This window comes from Clarias gariepinus, chromosome 22 (genome assembly GCF_024256425.1).
Source record: "Clarias gariepinus isolate MV-2021 ecotype Netherlands chromosome 22, CGAR_prim_01v2, whole genome shotgun sequence".
In the NCBI taxonomy this organism is placed as follows: domain Eukaryota; kingdom Metazoa; phylum Chordata; class Actinopteri; order Siluriformes; family Clariidae; genus Clarias; species Clarias gariepinus.
In genome coordinates, this window is record NC_071121.1 from 3,183,522 (window position 1) to 3,209,535 (window position 26,014).

Sequence of the window (26,014 nt, forward strand, 5' to 3'; positions counted from 1 at the left end):
AGATTCTTAAACTGGCTACTAGGTTACTAACTAACTAAGTATCGTCAATCAAACACTGATGGGAAAGGTTTTTCGTTTTCTGAAAATATATTTGGTTCCTGATTCCTGTAGTTAGGTGTACTACATGTAATTCTCACGTGCAACACTGAGTTGCAGTAGTTCGGTTTATTAAAACATTGTCACTGATTCAAGCGTTTCTATAACCTTTATTTTTTTTTTTATTCTTTATATAAATCAATCCCTCATTATTATAGTCACAAATTTCAAGCAACACTTTTAATTCCATTACAATGCACACTTGTCAAAACAAATGAGCTACACCACTGCCAAAGCATTTCAATGACAAAGAAATGCAAATGCAAATAGAAAAAGACAAATGTAAACATAAATGTTCTGCACAAACTTTGATCAGGCTGAGATGTACATAGCTGCACTACTATAGCATCGCTATTAGATTCGCCATAAATGTGCACCTCTACATTTAATACAATACAAGTAGAACATTTATTTAAACAGAGTAGCATAAAAGTGACATTAAAGAAAAGCTCCATCCTAAAACAAACACAATACATTTATATTGAAATATGTTATCTGTTTAGTTAATCTCATGCTAATGTGGTGGTTGTTGCTGTATTTACATTAATCTTGTGAGAAGTTAGCCGTCATGTGCTATGGATATGTCACAGGAGGGCATTTTTTATTATTAGTGCTAATGAGTTAAGTAACAGTACATTAAATATAAAGAATCAAGTTTTTCTCTCATTGTTTTCAAGTGATAATCAAACTTATTGATAAAAAATCAAGCATAGAAGTAGTGAAGGCTCAAACTCCGGACTCAAAGTCATATACTGTTATGCAGTGCAGATACAATATAAGACAGTTAGTCTGAGTTATGATAGAGACTTGGCTTAGCTACTTCAAGGCCTATTGTTAGCATACTAATATCATTAGCGTGTAATGTCCTGTATGCTGTTTTGAACATAGTGCACAGACGAGAAGGTAAGGGGCCGTGACAGACTGGAGGACTAAAGTGCTGCTGCATCACACTCATTAGTTAGACAAAGGACAAAATGATGCTGGACTACTCTTACTTAGCACAGCAGTACTGGTAAACTTTAAAACCGTTAAACTAAATTGGAAACAGACAAAAAAAAGTCCTCTCCCACCAAAGATCACAGCTTAATTATAAAGATTAATACAATTGGTGGCTTAGTGGTTGGGATGAGCTCTTCACATCTCCAGGGTTAAGGGTTGGAAACTTGCCTCTGGTCTGCATGAATGGAGTTTGTTGGTTCTCCCTATGTTTGCTGGGTTCCTCTGGGTAATCCAGTACACTCCACAGTTCAAATACATGTGATGTACACAGGTGTTTCCAAATTGCCTTTAATGTATCATTGGATGTCTGAGTACAGTATGTGTTTCCGCCCTGCAATGGGTTGGCATCCCATCCATGGTGTTCCCTGAATGTGCTCCAAGTTCCCTGAGATTTATTTATTTTTATATTCCCAAATGGGATGACAGCTCACTTTATGGCAACTCATTATGTTACAAAAAATCATTATTCTTTTGATAGGTTTTCCTTAGAATACATTTTTTTCATAAGGGTTGGACTTCAGCGCCCGTATTTACAAAGCTTCCTAAACCTAAAAGTTGCTCCTAGTGAGGAAATTCTAAGAAATATTCTCCAAACACTGAATATAACGCTAAAAGTAAACACTGCTCTTCTGTCCAGTTTGGATTTCTTGCTGTTCTACTTCCTTCCATCTCTCTTGGATTGTTTGCTACATACCACCCAAAAGTAAAAATTAAATAGACTCTCCTGCTCTCATGTAAATTGGTAAAAGGTGAGCCATTTTGCTCCCATCAATCTGAAATGGATTACAAGTAATATAATCAGTATTAGAAATAAATGCAAGATCTAATTAACCACAAAGATGCTTTTTGCACCCATCTTTACAAAAGGTGCCAAAAATTCTGGAACTGACTGCTTAAATATACAGCGGTACCTCGGCATACTAATTTAATCCGAGTTCTTAAGGCGAAGATGTGTGTTGTGAAGTGCATTTTCTTACAGAAAATAATGTAAATGTAAATAATTAATTCCAGCCACCCAAAGATATTACCAACTTTCAACTAAATAATCATATTTTTGCATATAAAAATATTTTTAAAAAGACATGTAAATGAAGTAAAATATCAAATAAACTGACATTAAACCTCATTTAACCTTTTGATTCCTTGTGGCACCGGCTGCTTTAAAAACAAAACAAAAAGTGGCTCTGTTGTCTTCTTGCTACCATCCTTGCTAACATTCTTGCTAACATTCTTGGGGCCAATAGTGCTATGTCTTCGCTATATCTTGCACAAAAAACATCCACAACTCGCTTTGCTCGGCTCGCACACATGTTTTAAATGGCTCCCGGACAGACAAGCAACTTAAACATTCCATTCAGCTTGGTTTGTTTGCTCGTATGCCAAAAATGCTTCATATGCTAAGGCAAATTTCTTGCGAAAATTCTTGCAAAATGTATTGTTAAGGTGAAAATTAGTGAGGCGGTGCATTAGTATGCCGAGGTACCACTGTATGTACCACAAAAACAATGACATTTTGACCCTGGTTTAGAGAGGACGAACATGATGATGATGATGAGACTGATGTTGATAATGGTATGAAGATAATGAGAATTGTCCCTCATAGCTCTCTTGCATGAGGTCTGGCCTGCATTTTTCTGCCAGTCGTTGGAATTTGGGCCCCAGATTTTCATCTAAACTAAAGTGAGTGTCTGCCGGAGTAATGCTGTCCAGCTGAGCCAGCTCCCCAGGCTTACCCTCATCATTATATGGGTGTGGCTTTTCATTTGTGGTTCTGGACTCATATAGGTCTGGATTCAGCTCCCTTTCCTGTTCATGAAGACTCACCAGTTTCTGAAACCAAAGTAAGAATTCACAAGTGATTATTAGTTATTTATTATTATTAATATTATAAATGATAACAACTTAAGTGTTTGTTTCAATAGGAATCTGTTAGGAAAATGCTTTTAGCCATTATTTTTTATTGTGTTACTTATTTCAATTATTATGGGTTCTTAGCTCTCTAAAGTGTATCAGCTCAGCCTTTTTGGTGCTGTTTATACAGGATTTTGCTACGGCAGGCAATATTTAGAATAAACTGAATAATGTTCTGGAACACATGTTCAAGGTCATGCTGAATTTTTGAAAAACTAAGCCTGCTTAGTGCCTGCTACATTTAAACACCAAATGGCCAGCTGGTTTCACGAGGTTAGTTTGAATCCAAATAGAAACTACAGCAAATTGTCATGGCGAAGAAAAAAAAACCCACAAGAACACACACACACAGTGATGGTAACGCACTTCCTTTCTAACTGACAGTTAATTGAGCCTTAAAGATGACATCATGCTTTTAGAATTGTATGGTACTGATGTGTAATATGATGCATAATTACCTTTTCAATGAAAGTTTTTACATGTGTCCACATGTGATTCAGCGACTCATCACTGATTATTTTCATAACATTCTGCTGCCAGAAATACTAAAAGCAACATTTGAAAATGTAAATGAAATTAGGGGAACATTTTTATACATTTTTAAATACAGTAAATATCAGTCCTTAAACATTATATTATACATATTTGTTTGCTTAGTTTTCTCCTTTTGTCTGTCTTACCTTCCCGCTTGATTTTTCTTAGCTCTCTCTGCTTCCCTAACTTTCCTAGTTTAGTGATCGTTCTTTAGTTCCCTAACCTGCTAGGGCTAGCTAATCCCCCCTTCTCTTCCTCAGTGCTATTGTTTTTCTGGCTTTTCTTGCTTTGTACTTGAATGGCTTTCTTTAATGGTTTTCCAACTGTCCTAGTTCTTCTTATTTACATTGTTTTCCAATTTCACACGTTTCCTGGTTTGTCTCACCCTGACATCCTCTCTCCTTTTTCTCCCTCCTTTTCTCCTTCACTTTCTTCCCTTTATTTTTCACCTCTCTTGCTTCATTCTTTTCCTAAATTCCCATTTTACCTGTTTTATTAATATTGTTTTTTAGATCTCCAGTTGTGTGCTTTTTAGACTGTATAGATAGATAGACAGATACTTTATTGATCCTGAAGAAAAATTTTAACATTCAATAGCAAGTATAGTAACATAATAGAATGATCTCTCTCTCTCTCTCTCTCTCTCTCTCTCTCACTCTCTTTGTAATAAAAAAATGGTACTATACCTTGTCATTTAATTCCCAATTTTCCCATAACCGTATCATGTTCAGATCGCTATACTGTGACATACAAAAACAATCATCTATCAGTTCATCTCATGGCATGATATTTAACAGTATCCTTACTCATTCATCATCTATACTTGTATACTTTTATCTTGTATATAGGGTCGCAGGGCGCTGGAGTCTATCGCAGGAAACTAAGGGCACAAGGCGGGGTACAACCTGGATAGAGTGCTAATCCATCACAGGGCAATCTTTCTTGATTTTTATTTCTTTCTACATTGTAAAGCAATCCTGAAGGCATCCAAAATATACAATAATCATAATTCAACTATTTGTAAAGCCTTCTTAACACTAGAAGCGCCGAGCAGCGGTCATTTGACCGCAAGGGGGTAAAAATAATACTTCACACTCGATCAATTTCCAGGACCCTCCTTTCATGACTTTTTCTAGTTCTGTGAGCTTAATCACCCTGTATGCTTAAATTTTTAAAATCGCACCAGTAAAAGCCAGTATAAAGCTATTTTGCTCTTATTTACGTGAAATCGCTGACAGCTGCGCGGCGGCATGACGTTTCCTGTCTTTTCCAACCTGCGATTCTCATTTCTCTCAGCAGATGGCGCAAGGAATCGCGCATACTATCTATGCGTCATTCAGTGCGTATGTGTAACTATCTCAGGTTTCATTCCATATATGCAGTTTATATATATATATATATATATATATATATATATATATATGCTTCCGTAAAATATCGACAATTCGCCATTCGTTCTGGCTCTAATCTAAAGTCCTGTTAATTGGTGATTTTTAAGGCTGGGAACTCTAAATCAACTTGTGGTCTTTTTTGGTTTTGGTCTTGCTTTCCTGCGATGGTCTTCATGAAAGCCCATTTAATTTTGGTGCTTAATGTGTTTTACAAATGCACTTTACAAATGCAAATGAACAATACCGTTCTTGTAAGAACTGTTCCAGAACAGCTGACATTATGTCTAAAAATAACAACACACACACACACACACACACACACTACGGGCAATTTTGGGACACCAATTAGCCTAATCTGCATGTCTTTGGACAGTGGGAGGAAACCCACCAAGCACGGGAGAACATGCAAACTCCACACACACAGTCGTAATGCGGGAGTCAAACCCTTGACCGTGGATACTGACAGTATTTTATCATTCTTTATTTTATTTCTTTTCAAGATATTGGCTTTTTATTGACTTTTTCGATAGTTTCAAGAAAAGCTTGACCATGCATCCTGTTGTTTTTAACTACCCCTCAATGTATGAAAAAAGATAAATTCCTCTCTTACTTAAATATGAAGTATAATAATATGATATGAATTTAATTATTTATTTATTTATTTTTATAATAAAATTAAGGCATGTACATTTTGCCAATTTTTTCAGTTGCACCTCTTAAAGAATGTTTTTTTTTTTTGGCTGCAGAGATAAACATAATGTCTATTCTTTTAACTGCCTATTGTTAAATATATTGAAGCTGTTAGTTACAGGTTTAAAAAATTATAATTTGATAATTACAATGGAACCTTGGATTATGAGCATATTTTTTCCAGAGATGTGCTCGTATATAAAAACACTCGTAAATCAAAGTGAATTTTCCAGTAAGAAATAATGAAAATTCAGATTATTCACAAAAAAATAAATACATAAAAATAATTAATACAAAATATAAAGTATAAATAAAACAAATTATCCTGCACTTCACTTTTGAATAAAGTAAAAACAAATCCTGACAGATAGTGTTTCAGTTGGTGTTTGTGCGTGCATGCGCTGTGTATGTGTGTGCAAAGCTAAAGTGAGAGGAGAGGAGGAATGACACCCTCACCACTCTATTACCCTACACAGTAACCCTTTCTCTATCAAGAGGAGAGAATACTACTGTGTGGGATGACTTTCACACACACACACACACACACACACACTAACACCTCTGACACTCCAGTATGCACACACACTAATGGACTCTGCTGTAAAGTAAAAATAAACAAATTAACCTGCACTTTGCCTTTGATAAAAATTGTCTGTGTGTGTGTGTGTGAAGGCGAGAGGAGGACGTGTGGAATCAGTGAGAGAGAGAAAATCTTGAATCTTTCTAATGAAACTTGCTAATTGAAATTTTTGCTTTACACACACGCACACACGTGTTATAATAAACAGTACAGGCACAAAATAAAATATGTTTCATGCACGTGGTCACAGTGTTATAGTAAACTGTACACGCGTGCATGGATGTTGATTATACCAGTAAAAGACGCGCACTAAGACCGAGCAGGGGAGACGCTTACCGCAGTGCAAGAGAGGGAAAAAAATATTGGCTCAGTTGTGATAACGTGACGCTTAGCGTCAAAACAAGAAGCACATGCGTGATACATGATACTCGGTACTCATAAACCAAAACTTGCTCATTTTTCAAGACAAAATTTATTTAACATTTTTTCTCGTCTTGCAGAACACTCGCAAACCGCGTTACTCCCAATCCAAGGTTTCACTGTATTTCCTAATAAAGCGCACAAAAAATACCCAAAAGGTGTCCTTTGTTTTTAAAGCTTAAAATATATTTTAAAAAGAATCATTAAACATCTACTTCCAACATTAAATTAATACTTGAAATTGCTATAACCTGATATAAAAACAGCATTAGAGAATCAGGCATTTCTCACAATTACATTTCCAAGCTGTGAAAGTAGCTTCTACATTAACAAAGTTTGTATACACTTTCTAATTTCATGGTCTTTCTTAATTTTATTTCTTTCTACTATACATTGTAAAACGATGATGAAGGCATCCTAAATCTACAAAAATCATCTTTTAACTATTTGTAAAGCCTTCTTAATGACTCTAATCTGAAGTCCTCTTAATTGGTGATTTTTAAGGCTGGTAACTCTAAATCAGTTAGTGGTCTTTTTAAGTTTTGGTCTTGCTTTCCTGCGATGGTCTTCATGAGAGCACATTTAATTTTGTTGCTTGATGTGTTTTACAAATGCAAATGAACAATACTGTCCTTGTAAAGAACAGCTGATGTCTAAAAATAACAACTGATACTGTTACCTAATTTTATGTGTTATCTCATAGTTTTGAAATCTTCAGTATTTTTTTTAAATGTCGAAAATAGCTCATAAAACAAAACACATTCAATTAGATAAAGTGTCTAAACTTATGACTGATACTGTAAACTAGCATATACAATTATAAAATGATAAAGGTAACATACCCATTGAAGCGAATTCTTGTTGTTCTGTAGACCATGAAATAGACATTAATTAGCTTACTTAAGGTTTAGAATGAATGATTTAGATGAATGTTACTAGTCTCTATTTTCCTAACTGCTTTCTGAACTTCCTTAGTTTCCCATTTAGCTAATGTGGGGAGTGGAGAAGTGGTGTGGCGTGGGAGAACTTAGGAAAGTTAAAAACGAGATGTGCAAAGTCCGCCCAAAATTCTTCATTGGGCTTTGTTTTAAAATCCTCTCAAGGCTGCGGGTGTCCCTTTTGCTGGTGCACCTTTTCCTATCACATTTTTTTCCTTCTATTCAAGTTTCCATTAATGTGCTTGGATACAGCACCAGCCTACTAAACCAGACTGAGAGACCATTTAAAGGCTCAGAAAACCTTCAGTCTTAAACTCAAAATCAGTCTTCAACTGATTTTGGAGTTTTCCTTAGCTGTAAGCCATAATCATCAAAATGAAAATAAATAAATACTTGAAACATATGAGTCTGTGTGCAATGAATCTATATAATTTGGTATATATATATATGTTGTATTCTACAATTATTTCTCTGACACACAACTAAGGCATCGTAGGATTTTTGTCATAATCCTTAAGGCTTTTAAAATATAATAAAACAACAAATAAAACAAAACAAAAAGCCACAAGATGGAATACCTTTCGTGGTATGCTACCAAGTGGAGGATTTACGGGCCTTTGTAGTACTGGTACCTGCAAAAAAAGAACCAAAAAACCTGGTCATTTTCAGTATCATCATATTCTTTTAATACATTTTCACTAGTCTGGTATGACATCCCTTTGTTAGAGCTTTGTTTTTAATAAATAAATAAATAAATAAATAAATTATTGACTTTCCATATTTTGCATGAATTACTGTAGTAGTTACTTTCCTTGTTATTTTTTGTTTATAGCAGCATAAATAATAATAATAGCAGTCTGTTATAAGTATATGTTAATTGTCCATTGACTTCATAAAGGAAATGTGTGGACATTATATCATTTGAAACGCTACTGTATATTTGGAATAATGTGTATGAGTTAAGTCAGAGTATTACTTTTTAATAACTAATGGAATAAACCTTGGTCAGGAGCTATAAGGTAAAACAAAATGTGTTCTTAACATGTCATTACTTTGTCACTTAAAAATATATGGTACCTTAACATCACATCCAGGTCCTTCCTCATTATAACGGCGTAAAAAACTATTTGTATCTTCGTTCAAAGGTTGTGTCGTCATGTAGGAACCCCATGAACATGTGAACATCATGAGTAGGATGCCTTTTGTTTTAAATTACACACGAAAAAGTTAAATTAATTACAAGGCAAGATGTTTTACAAAATAATGAATAAGTAAAAAAACCTAGAAAGTCTTTGCTTACATAACATCAGGAGAAAGCATAAAAATATGACAGAGGTGCCAGCGGCCCCAGCCCGTATCAGGTATGGACTGACACTACGTGAGCAGTTATGTACAGTTACTGACAGTTTTTGTAATGAGGAAAGCCCTCCGGAGTCGATTATTTTGAGAATAAGCTCAGAGCTGCCCGGTGCCATGCTGTCTTTGACAAGACTTACAGTTTCTCCTGTACAAAGAGACAGATAAAGAGACATATTATGTTAATATCATAAACCTACAATCATCAGATGTGGTATTTTTAATAGACAGAGATGGTGATCCTTGAGAAAGTTAAGTTTATTCAGTAGATGAAGATGACTTATTTAATCCTGGACCCTGGAGCTGCATGGTGACAGTGCTAACCACTATGCCACCATGCCACCTATGTTATAACTCCAGGGGGGGGCAAACATGCTTAGTAAGAATAGATTTATTTCTCAAGAGAGAAACAATAGGACCAGATGTCTGTATAGGCAATATTATATCTATCAGTGTTCTAAATCGGTTCTATTCTAAAATCTGTTTGTCTTTATTGACTGAATTAACTAAAATAAATAGCAATATTACACGAGTCATTCCTATTAAAAATTCCTTTCATTCAGGCTGGATTGGACCAGTATGTTTCTACTGGGATGGTTACAGTTTTATTGTGACTGGGTAATTAATCTGATTATTAGTGAAATAATCTGATTATTAGTGAAATAAAGAGAAAAGTTTTGTCTGTACATTGTTTGAAACTCGCTTTTTCAATGATATCTTTACGTTTCATCATATATTCCTGAGGATGTCAGAAAATTTTCTGTCTGTATGTCTACATGTTGGTATGTCTGTCTGTCCAGTCAGATTTTGTCAAAGCAATACATTATCTGTCTAAAGTCAAACCAGCACTATAACTGAAATCAAAATATTGATTTAAAAGGTATGGTATGAACTGTTATATGCTGGATTGAATAGTCTACTTTAGAATAAGCTTCTAATAAGCTACTTACTCAACATTAAATAACACCTGAAACAGTAGATATTAATTTGAATAATAACAGTGCTGAAGTGGTACTGTATAAGTGAATTTAATGCACTCAAATTGTTTTAGGAGAATATTGTATATTGAGACAAATAGTCCGCTTTGGCGACCCCAAACCGGAACAGCGGCAAAGAAAAATAATAAAATTGACTATGAAAGAAGCACAACTTAGCATAAACAAGATGTAAACAAGAACCTTTCTATTAAATTACTATGTAAATGAATAAACTAGGTAAATTTAATAAAATGTATTAATATTTAGCCACCAATCCAGTGGAAACCAATACCATATACAGTAATGTCACATTAAACAAAATTTAGTGAAAAAAAATTATGTTTGTTGCAGGCAGACATGTAGGTCGGCTTAAACCTGAAATAATATTATTATTATTAGCAAAAAGAAGTGCTGAAAAAGCACGGAGTGTAAGCTGCTTAATTAGAAGATTAGGTCGATCTGATCCAAGCTCTTTAACTTTTTTCTTTCTTTGTCCGATCACCTTGTGAAGAGGTATTTTAGCAAAGAAATTACAGAATTTTCTTTTATATTTAGCTGGCTTCCACGACAATCACTTCAATACATTAACTAAAATGTTAACAGTGCAGTTTTTAACACACATTATAAACTGCTGACCGTTATTGAGGCTCATTGAGAATGGTCCAATCACATGAGTCCAAATATTTAAAACCAGTATTGATTCGCTAAGAACAAAAGTGGGAGGGTTAGGGAGCACAAGTGCTGCACCCCAAGGATAATTTACAAAAATCCAATTAGAGCTCAGCCCCAAATCACATGCCTTTCGAAAAACTAAATTTTACATAGATGCTCGTTTGTCCGGCGCCCCGCGTACACAAACACAAATGAACGTAATACAGTTTAAAAAATTTATTGTAAATAAATTATATTAAGAAATACAGCAGAATATTGTGACTAAATGAAATGATTTTATTATTAAAATAAATAATTATTTTGTTTAATAATTACATGTGAAAGTAGCGTTCTTCTCTGCCTAACTTTAAGCGGGTGGCGCTCCAGCGCCCCTTATTGACTGGCCGTCACTGTATAATTTATTTTTTAATTAATTTTAATTAATTTTTATATTCTAGTTTAAATGTTTTTCTACTTTACTTTTTAGTTTACTACACGTTCAAAATTAATTTCGCAAATACGTAAATGCGGATTTGAATTAAAATGACTCTTTAACTCGAAGAGTCGACTCCCAGTATTCAAATGAAAAAAAAAAAAAAAAACGACCTAAAGATCCGATTCAAAGAGTCTATTTAAGGAATCGATTCGCTCGTTGGCGACACATGCAGTTCACTTCACCAGAAGAGACGGCTCCAGGAAAGGTGGCTGTAGTTAAGGGAAAAAAAAGGTATTTTACATAATTAAATCGATTAATTTTAGTCTGTGGATGTCCTATATAGTTTTAGAACTACATTCAACATTTTTTGGTTTCATTTTTTAGATTATTTTTACAGTGATTGCTTTTAGCTTTTTACTTCAGAAGTGGCCAATCGCTAGAGAAAGAAAGCGCTTCAGAAAAAAAAATCCTGTTCTATAAATCAACAAATATAATGATATTCCCCCCCCTAAAACTTAAGTCGATGGTACACGCATGCTATGACATAAACATCCTGTCAGAAATCAAATTAACCTGACTATCTGCCAATTTAGCTCCTGTTAATTTACCACAGAAAGGGTATAATAATAATAGTAGTGTTTTATTCTCTCACAATCAATATAAATTAACAAGAGGAGTTATTGTGTTAATATTTTAATGAATAATTAGTGGTTAGCTGTTCCGCTTCCTCACAGGTTAGCTAGCTGCCTGTAGCATGATTGTGAGCAGCTCGTGCTAATTGGATGAGGTAAGTCTCGCGCCGTTCCCGCCTTTTATGCATGGCCACATATGGAGGTTGTGACTGAATGCTTTTAATGCATTAAATAAAATGCAATTTCTTTATGAGTCTGACAGTGGAGTGCGGTGTTTGGATTTTATGTGTGGGTGTCTGCTATTTTTTGTATGTATACATTTTTTTTGTTTTGGTCACAACCCGCTCTTCCAATTATATTTTTATGTTTTATACGATGAGGAACCAAAAACACTCTTAGAAAAATGTCTGTCTGTATATCTTTGTGTCTGTCCAGACACATTTTCTCACAGCATCATGTAAAACTGGACAGACTTTAATGAAACTTTGCCAGTCTTTAGGTATTTGCCTGAAGTTAAACATGCAGCAGTAGTGCTATATATATAACTTGTATATAATACAGGTTATGTGCTAGATCATGTCATTATAAAAAGACTGGCTGGACAGAATTTAATTAGATAATACTTAAAAGACATCTGCATGAGGTTTAATCTGCACTATAAGTGAAATTAAAATGTTGAATAAAAGCGATAATATGAACAGTTATGTGCCGGATATAATAATTTACTTTAAAATAAGTTACTGATAAGCTACGTGCTCAATGTAAACAAACACCTGCCCCAGGTAGTGACTGACGACGAACAAAAAAGTACAACTTGGCATAAACAAGGCGCAAACATAAACTTTTTTATATCCTATATTTCCCATTGATTGTAATACGATGAAATGTCAGTAGATTAAAAATCATAACGTGAACTAGGTACGTTTTGTACGATTTATTAATATTTGGCCACTAATCACTAGGAGAGATTCCGCAAGTCTTTCTTGCCAACTGCTGTCAGACTGTACAACTTAGACTCTGACCACATAAGCACAAGCAAACGCACAAACGAACAAACACACACATCAAATACACCATGGTAGTTATGTGCAATATTATGACGGAACATGTTAAACTTTTAAGTGATGTGCAATATCTCTAGTCATGTGCAATACTATGGTGGAACATGCATTTTTTTTTTTTCTGTCCCGGGGAACCACCATAACTGGGCAAAGTGCAATTTAAAGAATTTCAAACATTTAAAATATTATTGCAAATGCCTGTCACTCACACTCTGAATGTATACATATTTTTCATTGGGTACAAACATATTACTTAGTCAACTGTGATTACTTATAGTCTAAATATATATTTATGTAAAAAAAAAGTTTTTACTACACAGATGTCCATATTCTATAGCTAGATTGTATAGTATACACTTATACTGTTAATATTTTTTATTTATTTTATTTTACTTTATTCTGTTGTTTCTTAATTTTTAACTTTGTACTGTCCACTAGCTGCTGTGGCAAAACAAATTTCCCACTGCTGGGACTAATAAAGGTTTATCTTATCTTATCTTAATCCAGTGGAAACCAATACAATATAATGAGATAATATGGTTTAAATTAAAGCTTTAGCTTTATTCCTTTTACCCATTTATAAATATATTTTCCCGTCAATTAAGGGTACTGCAGCTAGTCATAAATGCTTTTAATGTCTCTTTAGTGATCTACATTCAGAGAGCAATAAAATGGCTAAAAGGATGAGAGAGATCCTACAGTAGTTTGTTATACAGTATTTCCTAAGAAACTGTATTTATTTACAAAGACATTGTTGGATTTACCAATGGCTGGTTCAATTCTCCATGTTCCCATGTCGCCTTGAAGCTCGTAGGTAAACGGCGCGCTGAAAGGTGGAAGGTCCGGATCTACTGCAGTGATGTTGATCATGTGTTTTGGCAAGCAAAGAGTCAACTTGTTGTCCTTCAAGACTGGAGCGTTATCATTCTCATCTAACAGGTGGATGATCAGTGTTCCTGTACCTGTCTGTGGAGGCGTACCTGGAGGTCAGGTAGGTAAAAGACACATCAATGCCTTTTACATGTGTGACATTTCACAGTAGGTTTAAAATAGCCAGAATTTAAAAGCGTGTAAGAATCTGGAGTGTAAAAGTAAAACGTAAAAGTTAATTTTAACGCCTAAAGGGTCGATAGAGTGATAGAAAGAACGGGAGAACAAAGCTGAATGTTTTACTACAAATCTAAAAACAAAGTTTAAATAAAAATGTTTTTAAAAACTGACAATTTAGATAAATATTTAAGGACACATATGCCACACTTTTAATCTGTCCACACAGTTTTCTCAGCATACAAAATTGTGCATGAAAGGTTATCACTGATAGCTTTAATTACATGTAGTTACTCTTTGTTAATTAAAGTTCAGTTTATACACATTAACTAAATCATGTTTACTTGTGAAAATGATGACATGGTAATGTGAAGTCATATTGAATGCTGTTATGCAAAAAAAAGTTGACGTTTCAGAAGGGACAGTTTATCGACCTGCATCAAGCAAGCCAAATATCGAACCCTGGTAGGATTTATTTCCATCTAGTCTCTACCATAAAAGCTACCATTTTTCTTCCAAATATTTTGTATTAGATATGTTTGTCAGGAGCCCTCAATTACTGATGATCAAGATTAGAGATCACTTCAATTCTTGTATCATAAAAAAATGGTGAGCATGAGGAATTATTTTAATTGGTCACTACACTGTACTGTAATCATAGCTAAAGGCAGTCAAACAAATGACTTTTTTTTTTAGAAAAAAAAGTAACTTACCATCATCAACAGCATGCAAGATAACCGTGTAAGTACTGTTCGTGACAAACTGAGATTCTCTGTCCAAAACTTTGGCAGTGGAAACTTTGCCTGTCCTTGAGTCTATAGTTACCCAGTTATCTATATCTCTTCCTTTCATGAACCTGAAGAAAGAGGGAGACATTGACACATGCAGCACAATGACACATGCACTATAAATGAAACAAATAATGTGGAATAAAAGAAATGATGGATAATAGAAACAGATTTGTTTTCTTGATGATATGCCCTAATTATTATTCCCTTACACATACTGCTTAGATTAAGATACTACAGATGTCAGAACTTAAGAATGGACAAAAGCACAACAAGAGTGAAGAGTCTGATGTAAGATTTTCCGCATGTGTTTGTTTGCTTTAAGACATAATAAATGTACACATTGAGTTGCTGTTTGGCAGGTTTACAAACTTGACTAAATAACACCCTAACTGCCATTGGTAGCTTTATATTAACACATCTGCTGTTAACAAGATACGGTAAGTTAACTACAGCAAGTTACCTTCAACATGACACAAGTAAGTGCATTACGGTAAGTTAACGCACCGGACACGTTAACTTACCATGAGAATTTAGAGACATGTTAGAAAAGTGAAAAAACTTTTAAAAAAACTTTAATAGTGGGATAGGGATAGTGAAGTGGTTATGGCATTGGACTATGTTTTTGAAGGTTGTAGCTTCAAACCCCAACACCACCAAGTTGCCAAAGAGTACTCTTTTGTGTTGCAGATTAGTTGGGGCAGAGTCATGTACCCACACACAAACAATGCACTGATAAATTAAGCTTATAATTGGACAATGTACCATAAGTCCCGTACATGCATTAGTCATATTCAGTAAACTACACATAAATTTCTGACTGTACATGCGTCTTCTTGCGCTTAAATAATTACATGGTTCCATATTGGGTTGGATTTTCTTATTTTTATGCAATTAATTAAAATATTCTGTTCCATTAAATAAATAACAGATTTTTAAACATTAGCCATGTAACCTTCAGTCTCTGAGCATGGGTGGTTCAGTGAAAGGTGTTTCCCTTGCCACCTGGAAGCCCCAGGTTCGATTTCCAGACAGTGGCCAAACTTCAGCCACTGTATACAGTGCCAGCCCTAAGCCCAGATAAAATAGGAGGGTTGTGTCAGGAAGGGCACCAGGTGTAAAACCTGTGCCAAGCTTGTATTTGTGGACTGGATAGTTCGCTGTGGCAATGCCTTGCTGGTAGCAGCCAAAAGACCAACAACAACCTTGTAGCCCTCAGTCTATCTAGTCTATCCACCCTTAATAAAAAAATGAAAAACACTTTTGTTAAGGCATAATCTTATTTTTCAACAAGTGTTTTTCATTTTTATTTACATTAAAACTAATAATAATAATAATAATAGTAATATAAAAAAGCTCTTAAAATTTTATGTTAATATAAATGTAAAAATACTAGTCCCATTAACCTTAATTCAATTTAATTCAATTCAATTTTATTTATATAGCACTTTTAACAATGGTCATTGTCTCAAAGCAGCTTCACAAGAATGAAAATTTTTTGGAAAAGAAAATATTTGGAAGTGTGTATGTGTGAGAAAAATGTGTAGATAATAATGAGATGAATGATGAAATGTCTCTGATGAGCAAGCCAAAGGTGACGGCGACGGTGGCAAGGAAAAACTCCCTGAGATGGCAATAGGAAAAAATCTTGAGAGGAACCAGACTCAACAGGGAACCCATCCTCATTTGGGTGATAACAGATAGAAATAACATCATGTGTGTTGTGCAGGTGTACAGTTACTTGTAAGGTACTTATGCTCATGCTAGAAATTAAAAAAGTGGTGTCATAGATCTAGCAACTTGTCTATTATAGAAGTTTTAGTTTTTTTGTAGCTTGTGGTCTGTTCAGCCTTGTCCGCAAATTCCAAAAATAAAATATATTTGCTAAAATATGATCTGTTGTTGAAGATACAGTTGAATGAGACATGATTTCCATGTCTTATAATTTTGTTTGTTACAGCACTAAAATAGTTTTTTAAAAAAAAATTAAAAGTAATTAATGAAAAAAAGCACTAGTATGAGTTAAAAATCTGTAGTACTGCAGAATTTGTACATCTTACCGGTGTGTGTTCGGTGGATTTTTGTCATGATCTGTTGCAGTGAATGTCCACAAACTGCGTCCAGGTGGTGTGTTTTCCATGACGGTAACATGTTTAACGGGATCCGTAAACTCTGGTGGATCGTTAACATTTATCACAGTGATGGGGAAGGAAAGCTTTGCGGAGCTCGTGCCGTTTCTTGAATAATCGACTTCCCACAGTTTATCACCGTAGTACATCGTCCGAACTGAACAGGAAAAGAATGGCTCTTCGTTCTCCACTTGAACCGTCAGGTTCAGAAACTGGGTCTCCTCAAAGTCTAATGGCTTTACAAAAACAGATTACAAAAACACACATTATGCTATTGGATTTTCTATTTTTGTAAAGTGGTGGCAGAAGTGCCAGTTTCTACAAGTCAGTCATAGTATCCATGATTTTTTTGGTGACACAGGGGACACAGAAAACTATGCTAACTTGCTGTCTTAACTAAAGCAGCAGCTGTCAGAACATGGAAATTTGCCTGGTGGGCAAGGTGAGATAATAAACAGGGAAGGTACACAGGATGTGACAGATGTGTATGGTTACTGTTGATCTCACTTTCCACTGACTATATTTAGTTCATAATGGTTATTGTTGCGTCAGCTGCAGGAAAAAAAGCTAAACAAAAAGAATATCTTGCATATGGTCCGACTATAGTGTTTTCCACATATTGACTAGAGCAGGTTTCCCAGACACATAATGACTGGGCAAGTATATATTTTTTTGCCGTCAGAGGGCTTCGTCATCTGTGATCGATTTAGAGAGAATTTTTTTCTCGCTTACAAATTCCTCTCTTAAACATATTTATATAAATGAGTGAAAGGGAGAAAGAGATTCCCAAAATATAACGTTTAAATTTGTGATAAATGCCTCCTGCAACCTGCACCACTCCCAAACACAGTTCTCTTGGTTAAAAGACAAAAATGTTAAAGTAAAGAAAATGAGTTCTAAAATATGCTTGCGTTGATGCCGGGGAGTACAAAGAGGTCACTGTTCAAGCATGTCTTATCACTCCTCGCTTACTCCGAAGCTCATAAGGTGAGCGGCCTCCTCTTCTGCAGGTGTGCGGGAATGAGCACCAGCTAATGAGCAATCCCCACTAATGGATCCCGGGCCTTTTCCCGCTTTATAAAACACAGCAGGAAGTGTAGCTCATGGTCTGTTGGCCTGTCGGTGTAGGTCCGGGAATCAACGAGTTGAGTTGTGCGGCGGATGCACAAAAGCCGTTGTGAATGAACCGCGCGGGAGATGTTGCTCATACTGCCAATCATCCCACTGCTCAACAGACTGTGCCTGCATGCCAGCAGGGCACTGCCCACAGACCAGCATGTGAACACCTTGCCTTCCCTTTTTCTTTTCTCTTTTTTTCAAATTTTTTTTTTCTAGAGACCTTGCCTTGACCTTGTCTGTGTTTGTGGTGCCACCCGTGTGCCAAACCTGTTACAACATCATACTATTTTTCTTTTTCTGAAGTGTGTATTAATTTCTTTGGCTCACTCTGTATAGAGGCTTTTGATTTTTTAAACCCATCATTAACCAATGCTGTGTTGCTGGAATGGATCAATGGCAATGGAATTTTGTGGGGTAATCGTCCTGTTTTTAGTAGAACCTGTTCAGTACACTGCTCTTGCAGTAGCAGAATAAACAGGTACAGGAGCAGTAGCGTGATGGGGAACTGTCCCCTACTTGTTAGTTAATTGTTGATCCCTTCATTCACCTGTGCAGATTTTTGAAGGGGGGGCAAATATAATTTGGTAGTCATCAATATACTTTGTCCAAATATATGTGTGGGAAACACTGTACTTGTTGTTTGCTCTAAGTTGTAAACCACTTTTTTTTTTTTGGTAATGCCAGGCTGTTTTTCCCACTACAACCACAAGTATAGCTCGGACCAGAGAAAACACTGCATTATGGAATACTCTTGCCCAAAACAACAAGTTAGTTAAAGTCCATGGGTCTTGACCAGAGTCAAAGAAACCATTAAAAACATAATTAAAACAATGCATTTTCTATATTTTATAAAAAAAAAAGTTGCCTGTTTATAATAAAATACATGGTCTGTTGTAGTGGTAGGTTGCTCTTTAAATATGTAAACTGATATTTAGTTATTAAAATTTTTTCTGAACGTCAGTACTAGAAGTATAAAGACAATTTAATATTTTGCTAGTACTCAGTTTTATGGACAGTTTATTACATATGGTATAATATGCACTGGATATTCAAGTCTGTTCGGCTAAGTTTATACACACCAAGTTTTTTATAGGACACACAAATGTTAAGGGAAAAGCCGTCACAGACACAAAGTATTAATGCATGTTTGTGCTTGAATTAGATTCTGTTAAACGTATTTATTGCCTTTGTGGTTTTAATTGTCAGCTGATTTGAAGCCAAAATAAATCAGCAGTGTAAAGCAATCTTGCAAGTACTTGTATTAACTAGTAAACTTAAGGAGAAAAACAAGTTAATAGGCGTTTTGGATGGTGCCATTGTGTCGTAAATATTATCTTCATTTCTTTGTATTTCTATGCATTTAAAAGAAGATTAATAAATTAAAGAAAAAATAGAATAATTTTACCTTCACAACATATAAAATTCCCTCATTATTATCAGGGTTTGTTTTAAGATTAAAGTTCTCTGCTTTTTCACCATACAGTGTGAATTTGGCCAACCAGCTTGAAGAGCCTGGAGTGTCCAGATCTGACACCTGTATCCTGTAAACCTCAGCTCCAGTTTCTCTTTCCTTTACCTGTCCACTGCCCTGCCATTTTATTATTAGGGGAAAAAAAGAACACAGGAACATAGATCATCATTTAAGTGACATTGCAGTGACGACATAGTATATTTTTTAAACCCCCAGTTTTCTGATAGTTTTAAGCATCTCCTGTACTATATGTATATAGTATGTAGTAGTTCTCTGTATGTATATATCCAGTATTATGGACAATAATATGTTTAATAATGGTAATAAGAAACATTGCAAATTTGACACACTGCTTTAATTATTATAATAATTTTACCACAGATTGTATATTAACTTACCCTTTTGCCTGTAATTATAGGTTTTTGGTCATTTTTGTCAATAACGTTGATTATCACTGTGGCTGTGCTTGAACGTGTGTTACCATATCCTTGGTCTTTTGCTTCAACCACTACAGTGTATTTCGTATTTTCCTAAATTAAAACAATTTATGAATTAAGAAAATTCAAAGCATAGAATTCGTAACACCTGACACCATGGAAAGATATGATGAGAAGGCCAATGTCTCATACCTCGTAATCCAGACATCCATGAAATGAAATTTCTCGTTTTTCATTAATAGCAAACATAACACTATGAGGGTTTGGGGTAACTTTAACATTGAAAATTAAATTTGCACTGACTTGTTCGTTGGGTGCATGCAATGTTAACAAATTTGTACCTGCAGAAGCACAAGCAGAAAAGAACATACTGTACATATAAATTAGTTTGTGCATACAATGGTACAGAACACACAGTTTATATGTATATAGGTACAGTAAAACCTCGGATTGTAACGCGGTTTGTGAGCGTTCCGCAAGATGAGCAAAATTTTTTAATACATTTTGAAAACAAGCGAGTCTTGATATACGAGTACTATGTATCATGTAGCACGCATGCGTTTCTTGTTTTGACGCTGAGTGTCACATGATCAAAACTGAGCCAATGGTTTTTCTCTTTCTTGCGCTGTGGAATTGTGGGTAATTGTCTCCCCTGCTGGATCTTAGTGCTCGTCTCTTACTGGTTTAATTAACATTTGTGCATGTGTGTACTGTTTACTATAACACTGTGACCAAGTATATGTGCGTGTAAAGCATCTTTTATTTTGTGTTTTTTTGTGTGTGTGAGATAGAGAGAGAAAAAAAAGTTGTCCTTTCTTGTCTTTTTACAGTGTGTATTCACACACACACACACACCGCATGTACGCACGCGCACACACAGTGATGTGCGCACAAACAAATGGGAATGTAAAATAATGGAAACTCTTATCTGTCGGGATTTATTTGGACTTTTTTATATATTAATTTATTTGGGTTGTGAAAGAATAATCTGAGTTTTCATTATTTCCTTTGGGGGAAATTTGCTTTAATTTACGAGTGTTTTAATATACAAGCACGCTTCAGGAACGAATTATGCTTGCAATCCAAGGTTCTACTGTATGTGCACAATGCGTCACTAAATGAACTACATTTTTTATTCATTTATTTTTTGCACAATAAATCAAATGGTCAGTTAAGTCTGTTCTGATTTACCTTGCATCATTGTTTCCTCTGCGTTGATAACATAAGTACCCTTACTAAAATACGGCTCATGCACCTCCTCTATCTGAATTTCCACTGCAAGCCTTTCGTACACATGTCTTAGATTAGCACATTCAAATATAAGCTGCAGGCAGACATAACGTACAATAATTTATAGATTAATGTAATTTCATACATACAATAGAGCATGATTTCACTTGTAATTTATATTTTATTTCAGAATGGTCATTTAGAATCCACTTGGAGTCCATACTGAGTTGTTTGTTAATTTTTATTTGTTTATTTGAAGCAGGTAATTATTATTTTTTTGGTTACAGTAGCACTAGTGAGATAATACAAACATGACCACAGCATGATTAGTGCAGTGTATAATTGTGCAGTGTTAGTAAAAAAAAATAAAATGGGTACCGTGAAATTTTTTCTGTCGTCATAGTTCATGTTCCTATTCACATACATTTTTTTTTCTTCCTTTGCAATCGTGAAAAGACCCACTGGTTCCTTATCAATGCCTGGTCCGTAAATTTTGCACTCCACAATTTTCACATAAAAAGTCAGCTGTGAAACACAAGATCACTATTGCAATTGTGTGAGGATTTCAAAAAATATTTCTTCTGAATAGCTTAACATACAAGAAGGATTATCAAGTGATGGTTAGTGGCAAAACTAACAATTGCTTTTCCCTTGTTTTTTTATTCCATATAGTTTAGCTTATGGAGCCTCACAGTGTACATTGGGTGTATTTTTGTTGGTTAGTCATTCATTTTTCTTTTATCTAAAACAACAAATACATACAATGCTCTGCTGTAAAAGTCTTAAACACATGCAAATGAAGGCTATAAATCAAGGATGCCTTCCTGTTAATAAAAGTAAACATTTACATTAAAAAAAAACACTATTTAATGTAACGACATTGGTTTTGCGAGGGGGTCTGATCTATGCAAAAATACAAAAAAGCAGATCTGCAGGATAGCGGCCGGTTCTGAACAGGCAGAGGTGGTCACCCAGAGGCAGACCTTCACCTGGCAGCATATGTAAGGGCCCTGATACCGGCGTACTTCGTCGATGACTAGGTCAAAGACAAAGACACAACAAAGCGTGCTTTGAAGAGACGAAGACAAAGGCAAAAAGACCCAGCCTCAGTCTTCCTTAGAAGCTGGCGTTATTGAGAGAGTGAGAGCGGCACGCTATCAGTTAAGCGTGCGCTCTCAGGTTAGGTGCACAGTATAAAGCACATATAAATCCTCACTTAATTCACCCTGAGAGGATCAAAATCTTAATGCTTTGTTTCCAGAGGTCTTGAGGAGACGGCGGAGCTCTGTTTATTTTGTGTTGTCAGTTTTCTTTAGTTTCTTTTTAGTTCTCAACAATTCCACGGTATCTCCAAACAGGAAGGTCCGCCCGTGTGTGTCTCGTAAGCACTTTTATAGACTCCTATTTTGTTGACCCCCTCAAAAGCCCTTATTATTATTATTTCATCCTGTGGTACGGATTAAAAATGAACATTTAAAGAAGTAAAGAGTATTAAACTTGACTGTATGTGTAACAGCACTTTTCTGTTTAAAATTTCTCAGGTACACTATGTGCAGTTTTATAAGGAAATTATCTTGTATGTTTTCTTTTGAGCATTTTGATCTCCCAAAGCAGTTCCACTGACAATGACCATCATACCACTTTCTGCTTTTGCTAATCAAATTTTTTTTCTTCCCCTGTCTAAAAAGTAGTGTATTATACTGATCAGCCATAACATTAACACATTGATGCTGATTAATCCAAGGCTCACCTATATCTGCGGGGTCCAAAAGCCAACCTGTTTGGTCCAATCTTACAGAAAAGCCATTGTAGCACAAATCACTGAAAATAATTGTCAATGCTGGCCACTAAAGCAAAGAACCAGAACACAAAGTGTACCGAAGGGCGCCATGCCAGGGGGCCTGGCCAAAGACTGAAGACCTGACCTCTTGACGTCCCAGTTTACAATCCAATTAAGCATTTGTGAGATGTGCCGGACAAACAATTCCAAAACACAAAGGCCTAACCCTGCATCAACGTCCTGCTGTAGACACCACAGCACACCTTTAGAGGTCTTGTGGAGTCATCCTTAAAGAGACCAGAGCTGCCCAGGTGGCACTAAGGAAATCTACACAACACCTACACTGATCATGTATTTAATATAAAGACCTCAAACATTTTCCTGTTACATATTTCTTTCTTGTTGTTGGGAAAGTAATGACTGGAATAAACATTTAAGCCCAAATTTATACAAAAAATTGTGACAAACTTCACAGTGCTGCATGTCTATTAATACATACATCTCCGACGAGTCCTACGAAGCCTCGTTTTATAGTAAATATGTCCACAACCCATGATCGTTTTTGCCGTATCTTGTTTAATGGGGAGCCAATCTCCTGAGCCCCAACCTGCTGCAAAAAGATAACATACCAGTTTTTACACATAACTGTTACACTAATTAAAAATAAAATAAAACTTTACTATACGCACTTAACAAATATTAATATTTGTATCATTTATAGCAATTAATTTTGTATAAAATGTTTATACAAGTTTTTTATATCTAACTATAAACACACACACACACAAGCAAAATATGATAAGCGAGTGTTTAACACATTAAACATAGCCTTCGTATATGTAAAAGAAACACAGAGCCACTGTAATGATCAATCCTGCACATATTACTTTACAATTATGTCAATGCAAGTCATATGATTATATTTAATCTGCTCATTATATCATTACTGATATGTTTTCTTTCTCCAGCATTAAGCGCTGGTGGGTTTATTTTATGCCTCGTTTGCTTTTATAAAAAAAAAAAAACGTACCCTCAACATAGTTGTATCCATATTGTATCCATTATTAGTGGTTTAAGTAGAATGTTCCTGTTACTTACGGTTATTGTAAAGATGATCATTATTAAAGTTAGCGTCCTCATGCTGCACTTGTTTTGTGTATCTGCTCCATGGGGTGTGCGAGTCTCATTAATGCCCAGCCTTTTAAAGTTTTAGTGGGAGGAGACAAAATTCGTATGAAATGCATGCTGTCATCATTCAGTAGTGTTTTTCTTTCAGTAGCCATGTTTCATTTTGTTGAAACCTGTTTTTGATGAATTTGCAACTGATTATAATTATCTAAAAATCACGAATCAGGAACCAATGATTGTACTACACACGGCTTTAGTTGAAATTAAGTACCTGCCTTATTTTTAAGAACTTTTTCCAAATAGTATTAGTCTCTCTCTCTCTCTCTCTCTGTGTATCCTTGACACAAAAAAACAAACAAAAGTTCTGATGTTTGCACAGGTCTTTGTTCATTAAATACTTCATCATACACTTTGCATATTGTCTGGTCCAGTTATGTTACTGAGAAACTCACATGTTTGCATGCTAACAAACTGCTAACTAGCAAGTCAAATAAATAGTGCTGGCTGCAGAAGTTGCACTCACTTACCATTTTAGTGTTTTCTGAACCACACTTAAGTTAAATGCATTTGTTGGACATTCTTGAAAGTCAACTGTATAGCTTAGATTGTTGACTCCAGCTTACTTAAAGCTGACAAATAACTGCATAATTAAAATTATTTTTAATGTGGCATACTTTTGCCTTTTTTTTAACAGTTTTTTTTTGTTATTTGTATGAATGCAGTACAACACAAGTCCAAAATAATAAGTAAAAGTCATGATCCTTTCTGCATAAACGTCCCACCCATTTCCACACCCTGTAGAAAAAAAAATAAAAAGGGAAAGGTTTCCACGGAAAGCAAGGCGTGCCAGCATGAATACTTCTATAAAACCTGTAGGGTCGGTTCCACTGAATAACCTTACCTAGCACATCAGATCATGACTTTCTGGAATAGTTTTTACTTGAGAAAATTAGTGTCATAAAATCAATTTAGATCTGTGTTCACCTAAAATGACTTGTACTACAGTGTTTTTGGCATTTTGAATGTTATGGCATTTATGGCCTGCACTGTGTATGTGTGTGTGTGTGTGTGTATATACAGTCAAGCTTGAAAATATTCATACCCCTGACAGATTCTTAGTTAAAGTTACTTTTATTTAACCAGGTTAACCAAGATTTTTCTTGATTATAAATGACAGGTGTCAGAAAATAATAAGACAATGTACAAGAGGAATCATTGTGGAAAAAAGTATTACTCATCTTTTATTTACATTTGAACAAAAAGTGTCATGTCCAAAATTGCTCACTAGCTTTTTGCATGTCTCCACTGATATTTTGGCCCATTCATTTTTAGTGATGAGGTGCAACTCTTCCAGGTTGGAGGGTCTACTTGTCATGTATACATACATGTTGTTGGTCTTCTTTCCATATATTGGGATATATATAATATTGAACATTATATATACAGTTAAATATTTGATATAGCATAATTTGTTCTGGAGGAAGGAAAATGGAAACTTTGTTCCACAGCCCAAAATATTTAGATAAAAATTATTAATACAAAATAAACATAAAACAATTCAGCTTGCACTTTGCCTTTGAAAATAATCAGGCTGTGTGTGAGGGAGACAAGTTAGAGGAGAGAGTTGGGCGGGGGTTATTAACGATGAATTTTACTATCACTGAGGGAATCTTTTATGTCGGCTAACTGAAATCTTTTTCCTTTTGTGTGACTTTAACAAGGAACCTCTCTAATGACACTTGCTTTTGCCTCCTTTTAAAAATTCCGCGGAAATGTGACGTTGCATTCTCATTAGTGTCATCCTGTCTGCTACAGACTTTTTAACAATTTTTTCTTCACCAGGGCCGAAATAAATGCCTTGTATGCGCGCATACATGCTGTCACAATGTATACATTTGTTGACTATATGAGTGACACACTGAGACCGAGAAAGGGAGACGATTACCTACAATCCTGCAGTGCGCCCGAGAGAGTAGAACCATTGGCTCAGTTGTGTGCCACGTGACGCTTAGCAAACACGTACTTGTACTTGAAAAACCATGCTCGTTTATCAAGTGAAAATTTATTACTCATAAAGGCTCTGTAGGTAACATTGTTCAGAAACATTGTTTTTTTACTGTAATTTCCGTTTCAGACGTTGACAAGAGGAAAGGAAAAATAATAGTACCTAGTAATGAATCTTCATGATTCTTTGTCAACACAAGCACAGTCAT

At 35.2% G+C, this 26,014-nt stretch overlaps 1 protein-coding gene across 3 annotated transcripts; it reads right to left on the bottom strand.

Annotated features, from left to right (window-relative positions):
- Nucleotides 1-219: 219 nt before the first annotated feature.
- LOC128510070 (cadherin-like protein 26) lies at nucleotides 220-23,846 on the bottom strand. Of its 3 annotated transcripts, none has more exons than XM_053482049.1 (17): nucleotides 23,772-23,846; nucleotides 23,173-23,283; nucleotides 21,272-21,418; nucleotides 20,855-20,987; nucleotides 19,856-20,004; nucleotides 19,625-19,756; nucleotides 19,161-19,343; nucleotides 16,568-16,872; nucleotides 14,433-14,575; nucleotides 13,437-13,652; nucleotides 8,860-9,063; nucleotides 8,637-8,758; nucleotides 8,138-8,191; nucleotides 7,464-7,487; nucleotides 4,227-4,280; nucleotides 3,465-3,551; nucleotides 220-2,925 (listed from the first exon to the last, which is right to left on the bottom strand). In XM_053482049.1, the coding sequence occupies exons 1-17, from the start codon at nucleotides 23,811-23,813 to the stop codon at nucleotides 2,620-2,622; spliced, it is 2,412 nt and encodes an 803-aa protein (XP_053338024.1). In that variant the 5' UTR covers nucleotides 23,814-23,846; the 3' UTR covers nucleotides 220-2,619. The 3 variants fall into 3 exon arrangements, with proteins under 3 accessions (XP_053338024.1, XP_053338025.1, XP_053338026.1); XM_053482050.1 differs by having other exon boundaries at nucleotides 23,173-23,280; nucleotides 23,772-23,830; XM_053482051.1 differs by lacking the exon at nucleotides 7,464-7,487.
- Nucleotides 23,847-26,014: the final 2,168 nt, after the last annotated feature.

Bases quoted from the DNA above. Each gene is read 5' to 3' on its own strand.
- LOC128510070 (XM_053482049.1), bottom strand. From the start codon at position 23,813: ATGAGGACGCTAACTTTAATAATGATCATCTTTACAATAACC. The intron at 8,192-8,636 runs GTACCATATATT...CTTTTTTTGCAG, and splicing joins GACCTGGATGTGATGTTAAG to GTACCAGTACTACAAAGGCC. The intron at 2,926-3,464 runs GTAATTATGCAT...CTTTGGTTTCAG, and splicing joins TAAAAACTTTCATTGAAAAG to AAACTGGTGAGTCTTCATGA.